At 34.1% G+C, this 25,097-nt stretch overlaps 1 protein-coding gene across 5 annotated transcripts; it reads left to right on the plus strand.

The window, feature by feature from the left end:
- The first annotated feature begins 11,846 nt into the window (after positions 1-11,846).
- Positions 11,847-23,766, plus strand: LOC134851009 (coronin-1A-like). Of its 5 annotated transcripts, none has more exons than XM_063866884.1 (11): positions 11,847-12,125; positions 12,537-13,009; positions 13,724-13,756; positions 19,231-19,413; positions 19,788-19,901; positions 20,503-20,658; positions 20,946-21,125; positions 21,440-21,667; positions 22,033-22,251; positions 22,731-22,922; positions 23,352-23,766. In XM_063866884.1, exons 2-11 carry the CDS (start codon positions 13,004-13,006, stop codon positions 23,562-23,564), a joined length of 1,524 nt encoding a protein of 507 aa, XP_063722954.1. In that variant the 5' UTR covers positions 11,847-12,125; positions 12,537-13,003; the 3' UTR covers positions 23,565-23,766. The 5 variants fall into 5 exon arrangements, with proteins under 5 accessions (XP_063722954.1, XP_063722956.1, XP_063722955.1 ...); XM_063866886.1 differs by having other exon boundaries at positions 11,847-12,113; XM_063866885.1 differs by having other exon boundaries at positions 11,847-12,109.
- Positions 23,767-25,097: the final 1,331 nt, after the last annotated feature.

Consider the following 25,097-nt stretch of genomic DNA (forward strand, 5'->3'; position numbering starts at 1 on the left):
ATAATAGCAGAAATATATCGCGCGTTAATTCTACCAAATTTGTCAAACTAGTAATTTTCAAACCATCATAACTTGGAAAAAATGATCACAGTTGAATTTTTTTTTCAATTTTTGAGCTCCAGGCAACAATAATTTTTAAATGGTAAAAAAAAAATTTATGACATTTAGTTCGAAATTATTTTTTTGATGTCAAGTACGAAAATAGGCTGAATGTAAAAACCAACACAAGCATGAATATTCCCCTTATTTTTCAAAATTCAGAACGAAATTATTTTTCTTTATACTGTTTGTGTTGGGATAAAATCAAGAGGTGTTTTTATTTTTCTATCGTTTCCCCCTAAAAACAAAGCAGTAACTTTCACGACTGCACGACTGTAGACTTAATTCGCTCAGTATTTTTTTGTTTTTTTTCCTAAAAAATTAGGTTACTTTATGTGCAACTGCTGCTGTTTTATCGATTAGGAAAGTTTTGTAACACAAATACTGGGGAAAAAAATTAAAATGACACCTAGTTAAAGGAAAACACCAATGCCAAAGTCTTTTAATTGGGATTGTTGTGCCGATTTGCTTTTTCTTCGCTTAAAACAAATTCCAACTCTCCGAAAAACAATTTTTGACAATCGTGTTTATAACACTTGACTTAATCACTTGAGTTTTTGCGACAATTTTGCCAAAAGTTTTTGAATTACCTTACAGCAAAATGTGGAGCGCGCTTTAACCCGATTTTTCTCTGAAAGCGTAATTAGGTAATTGATCACACCGAATTATTCCAGTTCGAAATGAGGCAAGCTACGTTGCAAAAATGATGCTATAGAAGCAAATGATCTGTTTTGTTTTTTGAGGTTTGGCGTTGTTGGGAGTTTAAATAAAAATTGTAAAATTTTCAGCAAATTTCATTTAGTTTCATTTTCAACAAATTTTTAAAATTGGTTTTCAAACGACGTCGAAGCGCCTTCAAAAACCAGCTTGAGGCACCACAGTGAATCGATACTGCATAGAATGTTTATAGCATTGTTCAAAAGCATAGATCTTAATATAGATCATTAACAGCTTATCATCAATGTTGTTATACCCTCATCCGTTATGTGACATATAAACTATGTTGGATTGGAATATTCTATGCTAGTTGAGAATGAGACAAGAAAAGATAACAACTTCAATTCAACTCTCTTTGTGTAAGTCTGGCTGACACTGACCTCGAATCATTTGAGAGACAGTGCCTCATGGGAACTAGCAGATATGTCGTTACGTAGAAATAGATACTTATTTAATCATCAGACTTCTATATGCTTTAACAATGTAAGCTATCTAAACTAGCTGTAAGTTCCAACTGGTGATTCTTGCACGTAACTGGTATTAACAGTAATGGATGTTTTTACTACAATATCCGTACGGATAAGAAATATTTTAGCCTCAAAGCAGAGAAAAGTCTTAGATGCCACCTGGCAACAACAAAAACAACAAAAACAGCAACAAAAATAGCAACAGCCATTTTGAAACAAACAGTCTTCTTAATTAATTCTCGACAAAATGATATTTTTGCCATTGCCAAGAACCCAAAGGTTATTGAACTTTCAGGCATTCAACATCCCAAAAGAAAACATCAGTTTTTGCTGGTACATATAATAGAAAAAAAACAGGAAGATTTAATGCTAGAAGATTTAATGTTAGAACACTAACACTGTGTAGAGCAAAGTTAGTAAGGTATACAATAGACAGTCTCAGGTTCTTCAAACAATTTGCAGAACGGTGCCTAAAATGACTGATTAGTTGATGTTGCGAGCGATTTCAGATTGCGCTTGAGCAATATCAAGAGAAAAGTTTTGCTGTAAATTGTCCATAAAAAGGCAATTTGAACAAACAAACACTGTTCACGCATATAAGTTTTTTTACTGCCCAAGTCCAGGGTAATCGAGAAGCTGTTCAGCTCCCGCTAAGTTCAGCAGAAGTGCAATCGTTTAATGGGCAAAAGTTGGGTTCATAGTTGGTCGGGAGTAGTTTCTCACATGTTTAACTGGTTGCAGTTAAGTGCTTTTTTGGACTGACAATCACTCTTTAAATGGTTTCTCGAAGAATTGTTTTTTTTTCGAAACATTTTTTTGAAGTGTTTTTCAACAACCCGGTTCCATGATGTTCATAACTAAAACTGATTTTCATTCTTCAAAGCATCTAGCAGCGCGGCCAGCAAAGACATGATATCTAAACTAAAACTGATTTTTATTCTTCAAAGCATCTAGCACCGCGGCCAGCAAAGACATGATATCTAAAATTTGATTTTAATCAGACTAGTTTCAAATTAAATGACAGTTTTTTGTTCTCGTGGCGGTTTATTTCTCTCTAGACAAATTGCGAATTTTTAACCAGCAATTTTTGAGAGAATTTTAAATGATCATTCGAAAGTTATTGTTGGCTTGTGCTCAAAATTAAGCAGATATTTTACCTATGATATTTTTTGCACAGCTATTAGGGTTTAAAGATTGCCAATTTGGCCTATTTGGGACAATTAACTTGCGATAGATTTCGTGCAATTAACGCGCAGATTTAATCGTAGAAATCGTTCCTTTTTGGGTTGAGGCTTGCCCTTGGGTCTATTTATTTTTTTTCCAATGCAAATTATATCACTTTGTACTTTACATAGCGTTTTGGGAATGGTTTTCAAAAAAATGGGGGTTTTCAAAAAAAAGCTCAGATTTAATCCTTCGTAGAAATTAACGCAAATTGGGTTGAGGCTTGCTTTTTGGTCTATTTATTTTTTTCCAATGCAAATTACATCATTTTGTACTTTACATAGCGTGTTGGGGATGGTTTTCAAAAAAATGGGGGGTTTTCAAAAAAAAAGCTGAGATTTAATCCCTCGTAAAAATTAACGCAAATTGGGTTGAGGCTTGCTTTTTGGTCTATATAAATTTCTGCTGTTATATATAAAATATAACATTTTGTACTTTACAAAGCATGTGGGGGGACGGTTTTCGAAATACTTTTGATTTTTTTGTTTTGAATAAATGATAAATTGTTTGAATTTAAACTACTCCTTTAAAAAATAAAATGCAGTTATAACATTCAGAATTTTGTCCTTATACGAGCAGACTTTTTGAATATTTAATTAGGGTAGCTTAGCATACCGACGAACAACGAATTTTGTATAGCTGGCCGTTCGGCAATTAACTGGAAAAATTTTATGTCTTTTCGATGTCTATAAAACATCGCGCGTCAAAATTAACAATTGTCAGTCTGCTGATACAGCAAAACCAAACCAGGTTTTTATTTTTTTTAATGTTTGCCCACAGTGGAGATAACATTAGTAAAAGGTCTTATAGCAAGTAAGAGCTTATCTCAAGCTAATTTTTCATTTCATCTACAACTTATTCTGCAACTTGAAGAATTTTTGCACAGAGAAAAAATTAAATTGCTTTTAAATTCCTTTCGCATCCTCATATGATTATCCATCTAAAATCCTCGGCTAAGCTTCTGTGAGTTTTTTTTTGCAATTAGAAAAAAAAGCATTTTTTTGGTAATGAGACATGTTTATATATACTTGTTGTGAACAATTGAAATGATCAAATTCCGCGCAATGGAAGTTTCGGGTCATTCATTGTTCTACGTGAGTTTCAGTTTTGGGCTCTTGTTAAAACTCCTTTTCAGACTGATCACGTGCTTAAACAGTAAATGGCGGACTCTCAAAAATAGTGCCCGGATCGTTTGAGTTAACTTGGCCTTGCAGCTTTCCTTTTTAATAACAACTGTAGGAAGCTTTAATGCTGAATAATTACACGTGGAGAAAAACTTAAACGATAAAAGTCTCAACTCCCTCAACCATTTCCAGATCTGAGCGTAAATTGTTTGGATGCTGCGAGTAATTTTAACCTGCACCCGCGCACTACCTAGAAGAATTTTTTACTGTACATTTTCTTTAAAGCAATTAGTCCAAACAAACAACTGTTCATCAAAACAAGTTTTTACTGCCAGAAACTAGCCTAGTCTATAAAATTTTTCAGTTTCGCTAAACTCAGCAGAAGTGCAGCCGATACAGGGACAAAAATTTGGATTCATAGTTGACCTGGAGTCGTTTCTCACATGTTTAACTAGTTGCAATTAAATGCTTCAACCGCTAATTTTGCAACCCGATTATTTAATTGATTCTGGAAAAATTGTTTTTTTTTTCAAACATTTTTCGAAAAGATGTTTAAGAACCCGTCTCCATGTTTTTCAAGACTAAAGCTGACTTTCAATCATCAAAGGTTCTCACAAAGTGGCCAGCAAAGACCGTTGGGCAACTTATTTGATTTATTTTATGTCTTTATGATATGTCTATAAAAAGATTGCGCGTCAGAGTTAAAAATTGTCAGTTTGCAGCTAACCCGAAGTCAAAGCATTTTTATTATTAATTTTTCTTGAATTTTTTACTTCGGTAGAGAAAACATTAGTGAAAAGTCTTTATAGCAACTAAGAGATTATATAACTTTTATGGCTCCAAAACTTTGGGCAAAGTATCTTGAAAAGTGTCTTACAAAAATTGTAAGTCTTTTTCCAGAACAAGATCACTGGTTCTTAATATCTTTTTAAATCATTCAAATAAAAATATAAAAACCTACAATCCAGCTAATATATTTTAACTGGATTGGTAATGAGACATGTTTATATATACTTGTTGTGAACAATTGAAATGATCAAATTCCGCGCAATGGAAGTTTCGGGTCATTCATTGTTCTACGTGAGTTTCAGTTTTGGGCTCTTGTTAAAACTCCTTTTCAGACTGATTACGTGCTTAAACAGTAAATGGCGGACTCTCAAAAATAGTGCCCGGATCGTTTGAGCTAACTTGGCCTTGCAGCTTTCCTTTTTAATAACAACTGTAGGAAGCTTTAATGCTGAATAATTACACGTGGAGAAAAACTTAAACGATAAAAGTCTCAACTCCCTCAACCATTTCCAGATCTGAGCGTAAATTGTTTGGATGCTGCGAGTAATTTTAACCTGCACCCGCGCACTACCTAGAAGAATTTTTTACTGTACAGTTTCTTTAAAGCAATTAGTCCAAACAAACAACTGTTCATCAAAACAAGTTTTTACTGCCAGAAACTAGCCTAGTCTATAAAATTTTTCAGTTTCGCTAAACTCAGCAGAAGTGCAGCCGATACAGGGACAATAATTTGGATTCATACTTGACCTGGAGTCGTTTCTCACATGTTTAACTAGTTGCAGTTAAATGCTTCAACCGCTAATTTTGCAACCCGATTATTTAATTGATTCTGGAAAAATTGTTTTTTTTTCAAACATTTTTCGAAAAGATGTTTAAGAACCCTTCTCCATGTTTTTCAAGACTAAAGTTGACTTTCAATCATCAAAGGTTCTCACAAAGTGGCCAGCAAAGACCGTTGGGCAACTTATTTGATTTATTTTATGTCTTTATGATATGTCTATAAAAAGATTGCGCGTCAGAGTTAAAAATTGTCAGTTTGCAGCTAACCCGAAGTCAAAGCATTTTTATTATTATTTTTCTTGAATTTTTTACTTCGGTAGAGAAAACATTAGTGAAAAGTCTTTATAGCAACTAAGAGATTATATAACTTTTATGGCTCCAAAACTTTGGGCAAAGTATCTTGAAAAGTGTCTTACAAAAATTGTAAGTCTTTTTCCAGAACAAGATCACTGGTTCTTAATATCTTTTTAAACCATTCAAATAAAAATATAAAAACCTACAATCCAGCTAATATATTTTAACTGGATTGGTAATGAGACATGTTTATATATACTTGTTGTGAACAATTGAAATGATCAAATTCCGCGCAATGGAAGTTTCGGGTCATTCATTGTTCTACGTGAGTTTCAGTTTTGGGCTCTTGTTAAAACTCCTTTTCAGACTGATCACGTGCTTAAACAGTAAATGGCGGACTCTCAAAAATAGTGCCCGGATCGTTTGAGCTAACTTGGCCTTGCAGCTTTCCTTTTTAATAACAACTGTAGGAAGCTTTAATGCTGAATAATTACACGTGGAGAAAAACTTAAACGATAAAAGTCTCAACTCCCTCAACCATTTCCAGATCTGAGCGTAAATTGTTTGGATGCTGCGAGTAATTTTAACCTGCACCCGCGCACTACCTAGAAGAATTTTTTACTGTACAGTTTCTTTAAAGCAATTAGTCCAAACAAACAACTGTTCATCAAAACAAGTTTTTACTGCCAGAAACTAGCCTAGTCTATAAAATTTTTCAGTTTCGCTAAACTCAGCAGAAGTGCAGCCGATACAGGGACAAAAATTTGGATTCATACTTGACCTGGAGTCGTTTCTCACATGTTTAACTAGTTGCAGTTAAATGCTTCAACCGCTAATTTTGCAACCCGATTATTTAATTGATTCTGGAAAAATTGTTTTTTTTTTCAAACATTTTTCGAAAACATGTTTAAGAACCCTTCTCCATGTTTTTCAAGACTAAAGCTGACTTTCAATCATCAAAGGTTCTCACAAAGTGGCCAGCAAAGACCGTTGGGCAACTTATTTGATTTATTTTATGTCTTTATGATATGTCTATAAAAAGATTGCGCGTCAGAGTTAAAAATTGTCAGTTTGCAGCTAACCCGAAGTCAAAGCATTTTTATTATTAATTTTTCTTGAATTTTTTACTTCGGTAGAGAAAACATTAGTGAAAAGTCTTTATAGCAACTAAGAGATTATATAACTTTTATGGCTCCAAAACTTTGGGCAAAGTATCTTGAAAAGTGTCTTACAAAATTTGTAAGTCTTTTTCCAGAACAAGATCACTGGTTCTTAATATCTTTTTAAATCATTCAAATAAAAATATAAAAACCTACAATCCAGCTAATATATTTTAACAGGATTGGTAATGAGACATGTTTATATATACTTGTTGTGAACAATTGAAATGATCAAATTCCGCGCAATGGAAGTTTCGGGTCATTCATTGTTCTACGTGAGTTTCAGTTTTGGGCTCTTGTTAAAACTCCTTTTCAGACTGATCACGTGCTTAAACAGTAAATGGCGGACTCTCAAAAATAGTGCCCGGATCGTTTGAGCTAACTTGGCCTTGCAGCTTTCCTTTTTAATAACAACTGTAGGAAGCTTTAATGCTGAATAATTACACGTGGAGAAAAATTTAAACGATAAAAGTCTCAATTCCCTCAACCATTTCCAGATTTGAGCGTAAATTGTTTGAATGCTGCGAGTAATTTTAACCTGCACCCGCGCACTACCTAGAAGAATTTTTTACTGTACATTTTCTTTAAAGCAATTAGTCCAAACAAATAACTGTTCATCAAAACAAGTTTTTACTGCCAGAAACTAGCCTAGTCTATAAAGTTTTTCAGTTTCGCTAAACTCAGCAGAAGTGCAGCCGGTACAGGGACAAAAATTTGGATTCATAGTTGACCAGGAGTCGTTTCTCACATGTTTAACTAGTTGCAGTTAAATGCTTCAACCGCTAATTTTGCAACCCGATTATTTAATTGATTCTGGAAAAATTGTTTTTTTTTTCAAACATTTTTCGAAAAGATGTTTAAGAACCCGTCTCCATGTTTTTCAAGACTAAAGCTGACTTTCAATCATCAAAGGTTCTCACAAAGCGGCCAGCAAAGACCGTTGGGCAACTTATTTGATTTATTTTATGTCTTTATGATATGTCTATAAAAAGATTGCGCGTCAGAGTTAAAAATTGTCAGTTTGCAGCTAACCCGAAGTCAAAGCATTTTTATGATTAATTTTTCTTGAATTTTTTTACTTCGGTAGAGAAAACATTAGTGAAAAGTCTTTATAGCAAGTAAGAGATTATATAACTTTTATGGCTCCAAAACTTTGGGAAAAGTATCTTGAAAAGTGTCTTACAAAAATTGTAAGTCTTTTTCCAGAACAAGATCACTGGTTCTTAATATCTTTTTAAATCATTCAAATAAAAATTTAAAAACCTACAATCCAGCTAATAAATTTTTCAATAAAACGAACAATTTAAAAAAAGTTTTTGTCCCAAAAAACCAAGAAACAATTTCAAAGTGTTTCTTCTGCAACCATTTGGTCATTTCTTTTCGTTAATTTGAATGTTGCGAGAAAACAATATGCTTTAAACATTTTGTTGCTAGTATAAACAACCTAGAAATCCGATGAAGTTCATCAAAATAAAAAAAAATGAAAACTTTTCTGTACCAGGGTTAAGCGTTCAATATTCTTGCAGTGTTTTCAAGAGTCTCAAGTTATTTTTGTTTGAATTTTTTGTCAAAATTTGCTGAAAAATAAAGTAAAACTTGATTTTGAAAATCCTCTTGCACCTTCATATGATTATCGAAATAGTTTCCCCAGCGAGGCTTCATTCAGATCTTTCCTGCAATCTGATTTCAATTGAAACATGCAATCTGCAGCTTCTGCACAAAATCTACAACATGTCAAAATTTCCAAAAAACTGAGAGGACAATGCGTGCAACAATTAAAATGATATTGAAAGAGGCAACTAATTTCAAACTAGGCTAATAACTGGACCCTGAACATTTGTTTGCAAAGAAAAACCACATCGTATTACCTATCAGCTGTGGAATTGCAACTTGTTCAAAAAAAATTGATTCAGCGTTGTTTTGAAACAGGTGAATTTCTTCATATACATTTCACACAGTTTTATGTTGATGTATGTATGTAAAAAAAAAGCAAAAGTATATCTATTGAGAAATTTATTTGCCCGGGTTGAAGTCCCACCGTTAATTATCGCTTTTTCTGTAGTATTATAGTGATCGCTATTTTCCAGCGCTGATTCGTGTATGCTTCAGATTTTTCAGAGCTATTTCAGTAATGATTCCGTAGAAAATCATCGCTAAAACTTACGAAATTTTAACTCTTTCTAGTAGCTTTCAAATGAGAGTTATAGCTGATAAGCTCTTTAGCTTTAGTTTCTTAAGTATTGATAACACAGAGGTAGCATACAGGTCTATACACATGAAGACAACCGGGTTGAGCTCACATTGAAAATTAGCGATAAAAAAGTGAAAAAAAAACTGTGATCGCCATCCATGAATTATCGATGTCCATTGCCACAATAGCAAATTTTATCGAAAAATATTGCTAATTTGGCTTATTTTCAGCAATGAAACAGCGATAAAAAACCTATCAAAATGAAAAAAATAGTGCTCTAACAGGGGACTGAAGTGACTATGTGTATAGTCATTATCTCTTATCTCATTATACCCTCTTCTTGGTTGATCTCTTTAGATATAAATAGTTTCTTCATATATGCATTTTTTCTGATATTGTTTTCCTGCTTCTTTTTTCGTCGGTCGGATCAACAGACTGCTAGTTTTAATCAATCAGCAGAAAATACAAAGATCTCGTGAATCAAATTGTAACGATTTGCCGATTCAATTTTAAAAGTTACTTTGCGCATTCTGATTGTTTTGATTGAAATTAAATGATTCATAATTGATCTCTGTTGTAGAACATAGCCAAAAGTTTGCCACGCAGGTTTTGTCGTAGCTGATTCCGAAGCATTTTGGTCTAAGAAAAATAACATGAAATTTCTTTGTTTTGAACAAGTCGAATGTGAATCCAATGTTGAAAATGTTCGCCGTGAAACTAGGAAAAATTATTATTGGTGTCAGGGCCAAACCCTGAAAGCTCTGACAGTTCAATCACTTCAAAGTTAAATGAAAAATTAATGTTGCTTTGACAAAAGATAATATTGTAGCAATCAGGACAAAAACTTGCCTCAATTCAATTTAGAAAAATATCTGAGCCAGTTTATTTCCGATTTTACGAGAACAAAATATATTGCGCGTTAGTTGTACAAAATTAAACAAAATGGCAATTTTAAAACCTCCACAATTTCGCGACAAAAATCAGAGGTGAAATAACTTTTAAATGTGAGTTCCAGACATCAATACTTTTCAGATAGTTTTTAAAAACTTGCCAAAAAATCCAAGTTAATAAGTAGAAAATTGCCTGGAGAAAAAACCATTCAGCCACAAATAATCATCCCGCAAACCAATTTCTGAATTAGGCCTCAAATGAGCCCAATTTTTAAAGAAAAATACTGAAGGAGCCGTGTTTTCATCAAAAGGAGCTAAATCAGCTCAATTTTAGCAAAAAAAGTTGAATGAGGCCAATCTTTTTAAGCAAATTGTGCTCGTTCTAATTTCTAAATTCAATTCAAACAGACCAAAACAAACAGTACTTCCAATAACAGAGTACTTCCTTTAAACCCTCATAATTTTACGAAAAATGATCACAGGTGAAATATCTTTTCAAATTTAAGCGCAAGACAACAATGGCTTTCGAATGAAATTCCGTCAAAAATGGCTAGTTAAAAAGTCGAAAGTTGTCTGAAGAAAAAAAAACCCACCCCGAGCACAAATATTCCGTTACTTTCGTATCGAAAGTCGGAACAATAAGCGTTTTGGTCTAACAAAGTTACAAAATTTTTTGCGAACTGATGAAGTCAAATGTGACTCCAATCTGTTGACAACCATTCCATGTGGAATAAAAACAAGACTACTGGTGTCAGAGCCCATGCATGAGCAATCAGGACAATAGCTTGCCTCAATTCATTTCTGAGCCAGGTTATTTCAACATCTACGCCTTAAAAAACAAAATTATATTGCGTTTTATTGTCTGTTATTATAATCAATTTTTTCACTGCAATCAAGTTTTCGCCCTGCTTTTGATAGGCAAATCATGTTATGATCACCCATCCCACTATTTAAGGCGCAGTAATTTTGCCGAAGGCTAAGTGGGAAAAGTGTAATTTTGATTGGTAAAAAATTCTAACGTAGAACCAGGCTATGTAAGTTAATTAATAAGTTTTTTTCTACGGTTTACTAACTATTTCCGAGAAATTAAATTAAAGCAACCAATTTAAAGTAAGCGTTTAATCTACGCTTTTTCTCAGAATTACAGAAACAGATTACTTCAATCAACAAAAAAGCTTTCTAGTTATTTTTAGTAGTAATCGCATAAATCAATTCTGTCGCTCTATTTTTATCTTCCTCTTACTAGAAAAAAAGTATCAGAACAAGGCTCTGAAATTTTCAACTGTATTTTGATTTCTGGGGGTAGTTAAATATTAAATTATTGGTGAAAATTTCAAAAAAAATGAAAAATTTCAAAATTTATTTCGAGTTTTTTCTGGAGAATCATCTCCCACAATATGCGAAATGCAGGTGAAAATTTTTGCACCAGAAATTTAACTTATATGATATTTCACTCAGACATTTTTTCGTAAAATTATGAGGGTTAAAAGATAGCCAAGAAGTGTCTATTTAATATTGTGCTATATGCAAAATATATCACTTTGTACTTTACATAGCGTTTGGGAGGATGACTTTAAAAAAAATTTGCAATGAATGTTTCATAAATTTACTTTTTTTTTCAAAAATATCATCAATTTTAAACTACTCCATAGACACTAAAATGCAGTCATAAAAATTAGGCTTCGCCCTGTTATACGAGCTGTCTCGTTGAAGTTTGTTCCAAAGTAATGATTGGCTTCTGGTTTCAAATTGTCTTCAAAATAAAGTTATCCCATAACTTACAAAGAAGTTTTCAGGCTTCAGAGTATGTTATTAGACCATATGGACCAGTTTTAAACGTCTTTGAGCTAGAGTTTGTGTTGTGGTATTGTCTTGTAGAAGATAGACAGTTGTAACAATCAAGGATACGCCTTGATGCGAGCAGTTTTATTCTCAGACTTTTTTCCAAACGATTCTCAGTCTTTGCTCTGGATTTCATTTTGCAAAAGTAATGCAACATAACGGCATTGCCTCAAATGGTTATTTTGCATTGAATGTAAAATACATATGAAGCATATTGGCTATTTTTGATAGCATAAAAGAATCTTATCAAAATATAACACAAGGCCTCCTTATATGGTAAGACAAGAGCTCTTTTGCACTTGCGTCTATACTTACCACGGTTATAGTTATACCATATACCAACGTGCTATAGACGGTATTCAACATCAGCATCATCGGTATCATAACTCCATTTAGAGCTTCGGAGGCGACCATATTGCAGAGTTTGGTACCAAATTACCATCCATTCGGTGAACAAACAAACTAGTCTGCAAATATCACGACAAGTAATTATATGTTGCGTAGTTTAACTTACGAACAGAGGGCTCTTTCAGTTGGTAGAGATTGCAGTGAGCAGGCATCTCTAAAAGCAGAAGTTATCATTCCGAGTTATCAAAAAAAAATGTTGGCTACACTCAAAGTCTTCCAATTTAAATTTGTTTTGTTAATCTTTCAAAAGTTTAACTTGGTCGTTTTCTTTAATAAAAGATTTTTTTTAGTGCGCCATATAAGGTTCCGAAAAGCTAAAATTCTCAAAATGTTGTCTTTGAAAATATTAAAGTAGAGATTTGTAAGTAAAACTTCAATGATTTCTACTATTACGGTTATTTTTTACAATCTGTGGTTAAGTAGTCAACCCGAGTGTAAAGGAAACCAGGGTGTAAAGTTAAATTAATTTTAACAAAATTTTGAAAGAAAATATAACAACTGCATTTTTTGAAAAAACTCAGTAACGAGTCTGCTCACTGTACTACTATTAGATAAATGGAACCTCGTGAAAGTTAGAGACATCTAAATTGAGAATTTCTTCCGCAGCACAAACACCTGATAAATTACACAAACAAATTCAAGGGTCATCGTCAACTTCATAATATGGCTATTATATACTAATAGCTTCGAACTAATTGCCCAGATTATCAGAGAAGTTTGGGCTCTAAATCATCATTGTTTACCGTTTCGAGTCCTGTTTTGAGCTGTTTTGCTTTGAGAATTTGAATAAAAATCATTTTGCGGCTTCTTTTCAGATTTCAAATCTATAGCATCGATTGGCAAATATCTGAACTTCGTGTTTGAATTGTACTGTTACATTTGTTTACTTTTACCATTTCGTGTTCATTCAGATAGGTTAGGTTGCCCCATCAAACCAAGTCTGTTATTCAGAACATAATTTACTTCTTGTACTAGTATCCTGACCACTGTTCTCAGCTGAATTTCATCATTCCTCAAAATGGCAGTAAGTTTTTGTGTTTCCACTTCATAAACTTTCGAAAAAATGGCTGAAAAAATTGACAATTGTGACATGTGATTGACAAAGTCTAGGTTGACATTTTTTTTGTCTGCGAAAAAATATTACACGCGAAAAAACTGAGGTTTTTATACTGCCATTTTTTGTCAATTAAACATTTCGAAAACAAATAACTGGACTTGATTCTTTGCTCTGCCATCACGATTTAAGTGTGGGCCTCGAACACCCAACATGAGTTCACCGAATAAAAAATTTTAACAAAGAATATAACAAAGTTCACCATTTGTTTGTAGCCTAATTCAAAATGTTTTTTTTTTCATTGTGTAAAAAAAGCATCCCTGAAGTGAACATGGGTTTAAAATGCAAAAATAAAACAGAGCTTTTTACCAATAGTTAATTTGCTTCAATAACTTTGAGGCTTATGAAAATTAAAAGGTTATCAGCAAAATAGTGTTTTTTATTTAAATAACTCTTCAATTAAAGAGGAAACTTTATCAACCATTAACCATGCCGCTTTCAAAGATTTAGCAACAATATCAAATTTCAGGGTAATAAAAATCATAAATGCAAAAAACACTTCTATTCAAGAAGTATAAAGAGAATCGCGAAAATCACTGACAATTTATTGACATGGAACAAGTTTTTTTTTCAGCTTATTTTTTAAAATTCGATAGTTTGGTTGATTTCATTTTGATTTATCAGGCCACCCAACGAACTGCTTCCAACCGTGCACAGGTATTGCAATCATTATTCAATGATCACGCCTGTGACTTTAATTTAATTCATTAACAAATTAACCAATAAACTAACTATTAAAACCCTCTGCCTACACTGGTCATATTCATTGCTTCTGGTTTTTCCCATATCCTTCCTCTGATCTCTTTAACTACCCCCTTATTATATTAAGGGGGATTCGTTAAGTTTAATCTGGGGTTTAGGAACTTAGACGACAAGAAATTAGACGATCAGAAAATAACGGAATTTAGACCATAACTTGCGTGCAAATTGCGTGAAACTTGTTTACAGATTTAAATTATATTTTGGCTGAGTAAATACTGGTTGTCCCTAAATTCCGTTTCTTTACGGTCGTCTAATTTGCTTGTCGTCTAATTTCCTAGGCCCCGTTTAATCTATTTGATACACAAAGATACAATTCCAGGGAATTATAACAAAAAAAAATCCATCGATTCTCAGCTTTGACGCTAGTTGCGAATAATTGTGCATTAACACCCCTATGATGAGAAAATGCTGTTTTTGCGTTTTTGCTCGAATAATTTGGCCCTCAATTATAGCTGCTAAATTTTTCCAAAGGAATCATTCTTTGGTTCTATTTTAAGAGATCCATTTTTGGCCGACCAGTCTAAACTACTATAAAAAAGGTGTTATTGATTGTTTATTGAACATCAGCGTAGCCGGAGTTAGGTGTCCCTTTTAAGATAGCGGTAGGCGTCGGTTTTAAACACACCAATAAAGAACTTTGACAGGTGCCATCGAAAAAAGTAGTTTTTGTTTTAAGTTTATATTTACAATGTCTCAAGCACCAATGCAACGAATATCCACCCCGATAATGAACTTGGAGAACGTTAAGTCTATACAAACTTTGAACTAATAACCTAGTTTTATATTCCCGCTAAGCATATGCTCAAGTACTTTTTTGCAGGCTGAAAATATAAAAAAAACAGTACTGCTCGTATATCAGAGCGGAGCCCTGAAAATTCCGATTGCACTTTCTTGCCAATTAAAAACATTTGCGTTGAAAAATTAATAAAATAATTCAAAAATAGTTTTTTTTCCCTTTTTGTCTTAGTATTATCCATCATAACGGTAGGTAAGGTACAATGGGATGTATTCAGGGACTAGCATATTAAAAACATGAACAAATGGCTTGCCTCAATTCAAGCAATAAGCAAAAGTGATTATGCTACATTTACTTTTTTTGTTAAACTCATTTTTTTTTTCATATATCGTTTAAATGTTTCATCTGTTCTCATTTGATTTTAGTAAATTACCGCACGCACAGCCCTCAGAAAGCCTATCAGTTGCTTTCTGGTTTTACTGTCATTGAGCTAAGAGTGGGAAGTGTAGTTTTTGTTGTGGAAGATTGATTATTCATTATGAATAAAAATATTTGAATGAATAAAAATCACTACTGTTTATCTCGCGAACCCTTAAATAATTAGACTGCCCTTTAGTTGGTCTCCAGTAGTATTTTATACGGAAACTTTTGAGTAACTCTAAATTTTGGACTGTAATTGTCAAATATTGAGTCATAAATTTTAAGTCGTGTAAGGAAATATTATGATCAAGTAGCTTGCCAAGTCTCAATTTGAAATACTTTTATGGGGATAAAAAAACCTTTGCTATGCTCCCAGCATCATAGATAAAACCTTCAAAATGTTGTTCTTACCGGCAACGTTCGTAGTTTTACATAGAGTTTAGGAAAAAGCGTAGCTCACACGCTTAGAAACACATGTTCAAGGCTCGATCCTCACTTTTTCCAAAAATGGTAATTTTTTCCCTATTTGTTTCCCAATCTAAAAATTTTTGAAGAGATTTTTAGATACAATTTAGTGACTTCTCGAACTCAAATTTGCAAAAAAGACCACGTTTTTCACAATTTGCCAGCGGCCCATAAATTTTTGCAAAAAAATTTCTTTGGATAAAAGAAGCCAAAAACATCTAAGAAAAATCAAAGCGGTTGAACAAATGTTTTCTAGAACTAATTTTGATTGATTTTTAGATCAGAGGTCAACGTCACTAGGCTTATTTTAGCCTGAAAAAATCACCAAAAAAACAAAAGAAAAAAAAATTGTTCATCTTTTAGTATAATTTTTTCAGGAACCTGAGGGTGCAAACGAGTTTCTAAGCTTTTGTCATTTTTTCGAGCTGACCCTTGTCAATAAAATTAATAATTTATTTAATTTAATAAATTTTTTTATAATAATTAACGAATTGACTAAAAGTGAGACATCAATTTTACTACTAAATCTAGCTTGCAGGAGCCAAAAGGGTCTTTAGATCAATCAAATTATTTTTTCATCAATAAAAAATTAAAACTGTTTAGTGTAGTATGATTTTAGTCAAACGAAGAAAACGCAAGTCGATGTTGCAAAAAAATATAGCATTCTATGTTTGTGGGAAACTTGTTAACAGCAAAATTTTCCTCCGTTTAACACTGTCTGTTTCCTTCATTTTCCATAATTCGATTGAAATACCTAATTCCGTTTTCGCATTCACAAGCAAAAAACTAAATTTCCGTAAATCGAAATTATTTTTTCTTTGTCAGTGGAATCTGCTAAAATGTCTGGAATTACCAACACATATCGCAAACCGGTCCACAGATCCTATTCTTCAGATGTTTCGAGCTTCAGCGAGGTTAAAGTGTTCTTTTTCTAATTTTTTGTTCCGACCAATGAAAGATTGGAGGAATTTGTGTTCAGGTGGTTTTTGTAGTTTTCAATGCAAAATCAGAAACCACAAATAATCATCGGACTGGTTCGACTGATATATCATATTGAAAGCCTTTCAGTTGTGATTTAAGTGACAATAAAAACTATCCAAAAAAATTTATTCCAGTGATTTTTTTAAAGATTTCAGCGCCATTTTGAGATTGAAAACTTTAAACTTTCTGCAAAATTTTTTATAAAAAGAGTTTTTTTAAATCTGTTTTTAAGGATTTTTTTTTTAGTTTTTTTGCCAAAAATTGTTGACCAACATGGCTAAATTACAAAGAGTGTCGTATATGCTGCTGATTTTCCAAGTTTTCTTTCAGGTGGTCTTTCGATCACACCAGGCACAAGAAAGACATCAATATGAACAAAATGTGCGCTACTTGCAAAAACCGACACTAATTTGAAAAAAGAAAAAGTGTGCTACTTGCACGGCAACCGGGTTTACTTGGTGTCGATTTAGGTGTTGAATGCTTCTTCTGTTATTTATAGGGTTTTTCCTATTTACAGACGTCCATTTTCATTGAGTTCCGAAAAGCTGCAAACTTTGTGTCTAAAACATTCCTAAAATTTCTAGAGCCAACTTGAATTTTTTTAAAAGCACAGACATTTTTTTTAAATTTTTTTTTGTTAGTATAATTATCAAGCGACAAATAATGATTCAGTCTACTAATGAATTTTTATTATTTTTTTGTTTTTTTTGGCTTCTTTGTTTTTATTTTTTTTTCAAAAATGGTAGCCGTTTGTAACTTTCTCGGGACTGCTTGCACAGCTACCGTTTATTCTTGTTTTGTTTTCTATTTTTGAATAACTCAAAATTGACTTGATTTCAAATAGTTAAATAATGCTATCACTACTTTTTTGTGTGATTAGCTAGCTAAAATTTAAGTTTTTACTCGGGTAGTAACAGAAGGTTTGCATTAGTTTAAAACTTATAAAAAAAAAGAAAAAGGAAAAAAAACAGGAAAACTAATTTACACATTCAAGCACAAAAGAGTTTCTTCTAGGAAAGTTGTTCTTTTTTGTTGCAATTTAAAATCAGCAGACACCTTGGCTGCTTTTCTTTTTAACATTTTTTAAACTTTGATAATATTGACTATAATAAGAGAGAATTTTCTCATTTGAGGAAATGATTTTTCACTTATTTTAAAAGGCAAATTTTATGACTGAAGCTGAAACCTTATAGAGAAATTTTACTTGCTAATTTGGAACCAAAAGCGTCATTCTATAAGGAAACCATTTTCAAGACAGTTTCAGATTGGCTGTTCTATAAATGCCAAGGAAACCGCAAACTGTAGTTTGATTTCCCTGAAGTTCAAAGTCTAATTTTTTGTGCAAAACTTATTAATGAGTTTCTTTTTTCTTTTTTTTATGCAATTTGATGGTTTCTTTGTTCAGCATTTCATTTTAAAATTGATTTACAATTACAATACAATTATTTAGAGATAAAGCGTCAATTGAGGTGTCAAAAGTTTAAATTTAACGGCTGAAAGCTAATTTTCTGTCAGTTTTATTTGCAGGCCAACCGGTTGATTAAACTTTTGTATTAAACTAATTCATTTTCTTTACAAAAATTGTTGGTTTTGTTGGTGTGCAATTAAACTTTTTTCATCAATCATCCCTGAAAATTATTTTTGTTTACTTTTGAACTACATTTTGCTCTTGCTAATTTATCCATATGTATACTGGAAGTAGAACCTGCAATTTCAAATCCAGGTCTTTCGATGTTACGCTGGTTAAAGAGGTAACACAATAGTTTATTTTAGAGAAAAATGTTTCAAAAAATGTTTCTGTTAATCAGCAAGGAATTTTTGAATAATCGTATGGATTGAAATTTCACTTTAGGAAGACATCGGTGTACTTTTTTGTGTTTGTTGGCGAGTTTGCAACAAGGCTCAAAAATAATTGTTGAGAAATCTACCAAAAAGTTTTTAGCTTTTTAGTGATAAATGCTGTGGAATCCAGAGACAAATGCCAAAAAGATTGGGCAGCTCCAAGCACTGCTTAAAACAATCCAGCTGCAATAGTCATGTCCTTTTTCTTAAATTCCGACTTGTTTTCCTTTCCAGGTTTCCAGCTTTTGCTAGAACATTTTCATCAATTACGATAACTCACCAATCATTGGAATAAAGTCTTTGCCAATTAGGTTAAAACCAAACCATCAGCAATTGGGAAATCATTTTCCAGTCTGTCTGTATTCCTTTCATGTTACCATTTATATTTAAAAATAATTCTACACGGTGGCTAGTACATATTTTATTTGCAGGTAATAGACTAAAATGACAAAAATCAAAACTGTGTCGCAAAGTACTAATTGGAAAGGAAACTATTTGGAAAGATTGAAAACGATAGAATACAAACAGTCGGAAAAATAGTTCATAAAAAATTTCTTTTAAACCTAAAGGCTGAAATTTCTTCTTAGGTTAAAAAAAATGTCACAGATTAAAAACTGCATTCAGTCGTAATGGTTGATGAAATTACACTTGATTCTGAATATCGCAATTTTTCTGTCCTGAAAACTTTTGATGGTCGAAAGTCTGGCAAAAACTTCCAGTCCTAATTGTGCTTTTCATCTCCTTTCAAAATTATAACGTAACGAAAGGTTACCTCTTATATAAAAAAAACACATTCTTTATTTCTTCTGCTTTGCTTTCTTATCATAAAGTAAAATTAACATTTTCTTCTATTTGTTCTACTTGCAATTATATTTTTTCTTTAAAAAAAAATGAACTGTTTTTGAGTAACTTTATGTAATTGTAGAAAGTGGTGCATCACAGTAAGTTCAGGAACATCTATGGCCAGGCAGCTAAGAAGCAGGAGAGCTACGAGGGGGTGCCTGTGAGCAGCAACATGTTCGAGAACAACTACAGCTGCGTCAACCCCAAGTTCCTCGCCATCGCCACCAAGGCCACCGGCTGCTTCACTGTCATAGACCTCAAACATGTAAGACCCACAGACACAAGCAATGAGTCATTTCTAGGTTTTCGAGGGAGAATTGACCATTAAAATTGTGGATGTTAATAAGGTCGATAAAATGCTTCTTAATTAAAAAAAAAAGCATTTCTATGAACCCACCGGTGATGGCACACACAAACTGGTGTATTGTATACTAGTGTATATTATAATTTAGTGAAGGTGGTGGGTTTTACTTTTGAAATTAACACCGTTATAAGGCAAATTTTGCAAGTGGTTTCAGGGGCTCGAAGTTTTTTTGTCCATCTTTCTTTTTTGATAATGACATATTAAAAGCTGGAAGACAAATGTATGAATGAGAGGCAGTTATTTTTTTTATAACCAATTGTTTTTTTTTACTTCAGACTGGTCGGCAGGGTAACTACGTGCAGATTAAACACAGTGGCAGTCAGCTGATGGATCTGAAGTGGAACCCATTCAACGACAGAGTCCTCGCCACATCTGCCGACGATGGAACTGTAAGGAACAAACCCCTACCTGAGTGTGAATAAACAATATAAAGAATAAACCAACCAAAAGTTAGGTCACATAGAGTATAATCCAACCTAAAGTTACATCATTCGACTTGAAATTTGCATGATTCTTGTATATGTTACATAACTGCTACATCAGTACTGCAATATCTGTATTTTCCGCTGATTTTATGGTATCTTGCTCAAATTTCACACACTCATGCGAGGCTTCATCCCTTCAAGATTTTCTGAGCTCAAAGAAAAAACGCTTTCGAAGCGATATAAAAAAGAACTCTTTTAAGGGAAAAGTTCATATAAGGGTTATCATTAATCATATAGCGACGATGACTCTAATTTAAATTTTATCACCACTTCAATTATACAGTTTCAGCTTTATATTGAGAACAATGAGAACCGCTCTTGCGCCATGAAATAAGAATTATTGCATTTTTTTCTGGGCTCAGTTACGTCGTCTCATCCTCAAGCAACGATCACGGATCGTGGTGAGTCTCGAACCACATACCTATCAATTGAAAGGTAGAGACTCAACCAATTCAACACTGCTTCCATATTTGGTGATTTTACTTTGTTTTTCCCTCTCTTGCAGATCAAGATCTGGGTGATTCCAGAGGGTGGTCTGAAGGAGGGTGACGCGACCCTGGAGCCCCTGAGAGTGATTTCGCACCACAAGAAGAGAGTGTACACCATGGAGTGGCATCCGAGTGCAGAGAACATACTCGCCACCAGCAGCGCCGACTGCACTGTGAGAACAACATTTTGTATGATATATTATATTTCACAGTCGTGCTAACCTACACAATGGCAAGTTTAATTGTCACTTCTTAGAGCTCAAGATCTGTGATTCTTAATTTTAATACATGCAGGTGTGTTTTTAAAGAAGTAGAACACTCGAGGATCAAAAAACCGGAAATATATGGAAAACAAAGTCTAAAGTTATTAAAAATGGCTAAACTTTTACACCCGGTGGAAGTTAGTAAAACTGAACTAATTTTCTTTTGTATTCTGTTTTTATTTGACTTTCTGTTTCAGGCGGCAGTGCTGGACGTGGGTGCGGCTAGTGACAAGGAGGTGGTGGTGAGCAAGACGGAAATGCACGGGGACTTCGTGTTCCAGGTCTGTTGGGACTACGAGGGGGAGAGGATATTCACTCTGGGCAAGGAACAGATCCTCCGTTCATTCGACGCTAGAACGGGCGAACTCATCATGAAGGTACTTTTTAGGATCTCTTAATGAAATCAAAACGTTTCTTTGCTCACGTGCAATATTGTAGCGAACCTCACTCAATCCTTACAGCAAAATAAATTACTGCTAAATTCTAACCGATATCAAACTCTAAGATCAAAATCTTGAATCTAAGTGCAGTTTAAAAATCATAAGAACAAAATTCTTCATCCAAGGATGTTTCACAGATTTCGATGATTTTTCTCATGATTTTATTTTGCCTCAAGTGAACTATTTGCGCAAAATGTCTAATCTTTAAACGAAAAAACTATATATAGAGTACCACAATTTACAAATTTTAGGCTTCTGGACCGGCGCATGAGTTGAAACGTGCCACCAAAATGGGTGCTCTGGGCAAGACTAACCTGCTGGTGACTACTGGTTTCTCCAGCTTGCAGCAGCCGGAGCTGAAGTTCTGGAAGATGGACGACATTGACACCTGTGTGGTGACTCATCCCTGTGGCGAGGGCTCTGGGTGTCTGTTTCCATTCTTCGACACAGACAGCAGTGTGTTGTATGTAGCCGCAAGGGTGAGATTTTCCGAACCATTTCAAAGTTTATGGCTATAAGTTCCACAATTGAAAAGCTTCTCAAATAATAAAATGTTTGATAATCGTATGATTACCGCGCTTTTTAAACAAGAAGCATAGTAAGCCTAACATTCATTTTTTGCTCTATCTGCGTGATTCATACCAGTATTTAAAATCCGCATCACAGGTTTTTATTTTTCTAATCAACCAACTCGGGTTAATTATTTAGGTTGAGAAGTGCACACATAACCGGCGACCATTAAGCTATGACTTACTTGCAAGATTTCACCTTGCAAAGTGCAACGCACGTGCGATTGAACCAGCAATCATCTTTAGTTCAAATTATATCTCTTTTTTTGTTTCAGGGCGAGGTGACGATTAGGTACTTTGAGATAGTAGTCTCCGACGATGGTGAAGTGAAACTCTACGACCTGTTCTTGTTCAACTCCCAGACATCCCAGAAGAGTATGTGTTTCATGCCCAAAAGAGGTCTGGACTTCATGGATTGCGAGATCATGAGGAGCTACAAGCTACTCAACTCGTCTCCCATGGTCGAACCTGTGTCCTTCTTTGTCCCTAGACGGGTCAGAAAAACTTAAGTTTTCTGTCTTTTTCGGATTTTTAAAATTGAGTCTCTTTTCCTTTTCCCTCATCTGCGACTTTTTCCGTTCTCATTGTTTGATTGACGAAATAAATCGTCCATTAGAAATAATTGAGAATTACTTATTTAGAATTAATTAAGCTAGTGATAAACATCTAAAAACTCTCGCAAAAGCAAATATCTCGACCATTTAGTTACATTTTAGGCTCCCACTCGCTTTAAATTAAAATTGCCCAGAACTTATTTGAGACTGCTCATCCGCAATGGAAAGGACCAATGTACAAGCTGGAGGGATGCTACGTGCAGTTTGATTAAGCAACTGGAATTTAATGGATATATAAATATGTATATCAAATAGTTTTTTACATCAAAAACTCAAAATCAAAAATTCAAGTTGTTCAGCTCCATTACGGAAAACTAAACTGAGTTCGAACATCAGGGTTTATTCTGCTTCCTTTTCAGGCCGAGGGTTTCCAGGAAGACCTCTATCCGCCCACTGTGGGGGTGGAACCGGCCATGAGTGCGAAGGAGTGGGTGGGGGGAAAGAAGAGTGGACCTCTGTTGGTGCCCATTCAGGACATCCCCCGTGAGACCAGTCGGGACGCCCCCGAGGCATTCGCAGAGGCCAACGGTGAAGACACCTCCGAACTGATGGTGCGCGCAAGAATTCTTTGTTTTTTTTCCCTGGAGAACAGGTTTAATTCATATAACCTGTTGGTTATAAAAACATGTCTAGGAATGGTTACATTATCAAACAAATCAACTTAAATTTTTACTTAAAACAATCCAACTAAAATCTTTAGAATACACTCTCAAATCATTATTGTACGTAAAAATTTATTTGTTTAACTGGCTTGGCTAAACTTTTTGTTGTAAAAAACATAGGAAAAAAAATAAATTTCTTTTTCTTTTGTGATCAAGTTAAAAAGATCAAGAATTCAACAGCTGCTACTAATAAACTTCCAGAACCCGAACTATCAAAAGTGGCGACATAATTGATTTGCTCACTATATACAAGGAAAAAATTCCAACGATCAGAAGTTTAAATAATTGCTAGAAATTATCGAAACTTTGTGATTGTAGGCACAAAAGACGAAACTGGAGGCACAAGTTGCTTCTCTAAAGACTGAGCTGAAATCGGCTAAGGACACTATCGAAGCAAAGAACGTTGAGCTCTCCAATCTGACACTTCAGCTGGAGTCATCCAAATCGAATCTCCAAACTGCCGAAGATGAGCTGGCTAAACTGAAGTCAGCTGAAAAAGAAACAACTTCAGCTGAACCAGAAGCCGAATAAAAAGAAGGGTGAACAAAAAACGAACAAGTTTGAAATGAACATGGATGCAAACAAGACTTGATCGAAAAAACTGAAACTAGTGATTTTTGTCTACAAATGATTTTCATGATCAATCTTCATATTTTATCCTACTTTTTTACTATCCCTGGTAAAAATTGTCACTTGAAAAGAATTGTTGTAAAAGTCAAGCTTTAAAATTCTCTTTGAAAATTAATATTTGAGTTCAGCGCCGGCGTAACTAGCAGCTGAGCGGGGATTATTTTTACCACAAAATATTCGAAAACAAATTCTTATCTCCAGAGGAAGTTTTTTTGCACAAGGCCAGATTAGGGATTGTGATTACTAGAGCAAAAATAGCGTCTAATGGCTAGTGTTTTTGAATGAACACAAACAAACTGCTGGTTCGAAAGGCAAAGCCCAACCGTTTCAATTTGAAAAGGTACGATTTGATTGTTACTATGTTTTTACAGTCAAGACTAGTATACTAGCAGAGGGCCCAGAAGAGGAGGAGGGCCCTGCCACAGGCGGAGGGGGGGGGGGGGGGGGGGGTGGTACTGTGGGAAAAGTAAAACATAATAGGGGGTCCAACCTTTTTCCCAAACGAAATTGAAATCGGCGGTCCAATTATCCACCTAATTTTGAGATTGAAAGTGCTAATTGATCGAGTTTCATAGAATGTTACAAGTATTAGTGTTTTTGATATCATTACAAAGGAACACTTTTTGTAGGTTTGAGAATGGATGATGTGATAATCTAAGGAACTTATTTTCAAGTGAAACAATTGTAAACCGTAATACTTGATTTCAATTCAGAATAAAACGTATTAAGCAAAATTAGGTTAAAAATTTTAATAAAAACAACAGGAGTTTTTACTAGTAGTTCGTGTTTCAATTTTCATAAAAAATGTGAAATTTATAAATTGTTTCCTTTTTTTATCTTCGTCCAGCTAGATTAGGCAGCTCGGGTTCCACAGACCCCTCATGAAAAGTCGCGCACCCGAATTTCCTCGGTAATAAATGTCACTCTAGAAGTCCCAGCCTTGTTTCCGTGGGACGTTCATTTCTAGTCTTTAATTTCGCTAAGCGTTCTCTGTATTCCGCTAGCTTTCAGTAGGCCTTCCTCTGACAATTTTTTCGCGGAAACTTCCCCTTGTTTGTGCTTTTTCATTGCTTTTTGCAGGACAGTTGATTTTTCGGTCGACTTTTGTCCGCCCGCGCCTCTTTTGATGCCTTGCTTCAACACTTGATTCGCCAGGTTGTTTACATTTAGATTGTGAGAAGTCCCAATTTTTAAATTTGTCCACTATTTCTTCCGGTTTGGCCGAATTGTCTGGTTGCATGTTGTTCCACAACTCCCTTTTTCTCGTCTTCTGGATTCCAATACCTGCCTTTGCAGTTTTCTCTTTCCTCGTTTTTGCATTGTGGGTTTTCGCTTTTCAGATTTTTTGATAATGGCTCCCTCTTGAGTCTTTGGACCAATTGATGAGTTTGGCTCCCCCTGCATTAGGTTTTGGCCATTTCCTCGTCAGATTGA

Source organism: Symsagittifera roscoffensis, chromosome 7 (genome assembly GCF_963678635.1).
Source record: "Symsagittifera roscoffensis chromosome 7, txSymRosc1.1, whole genome shotgun sequence".
Lineage (NCBI taxonomy): Eukaryota > Metazoa > Xenacoelomorpha > Acoela > Convolutidae > Symsagittifera > Symsagittifera roscoffensis.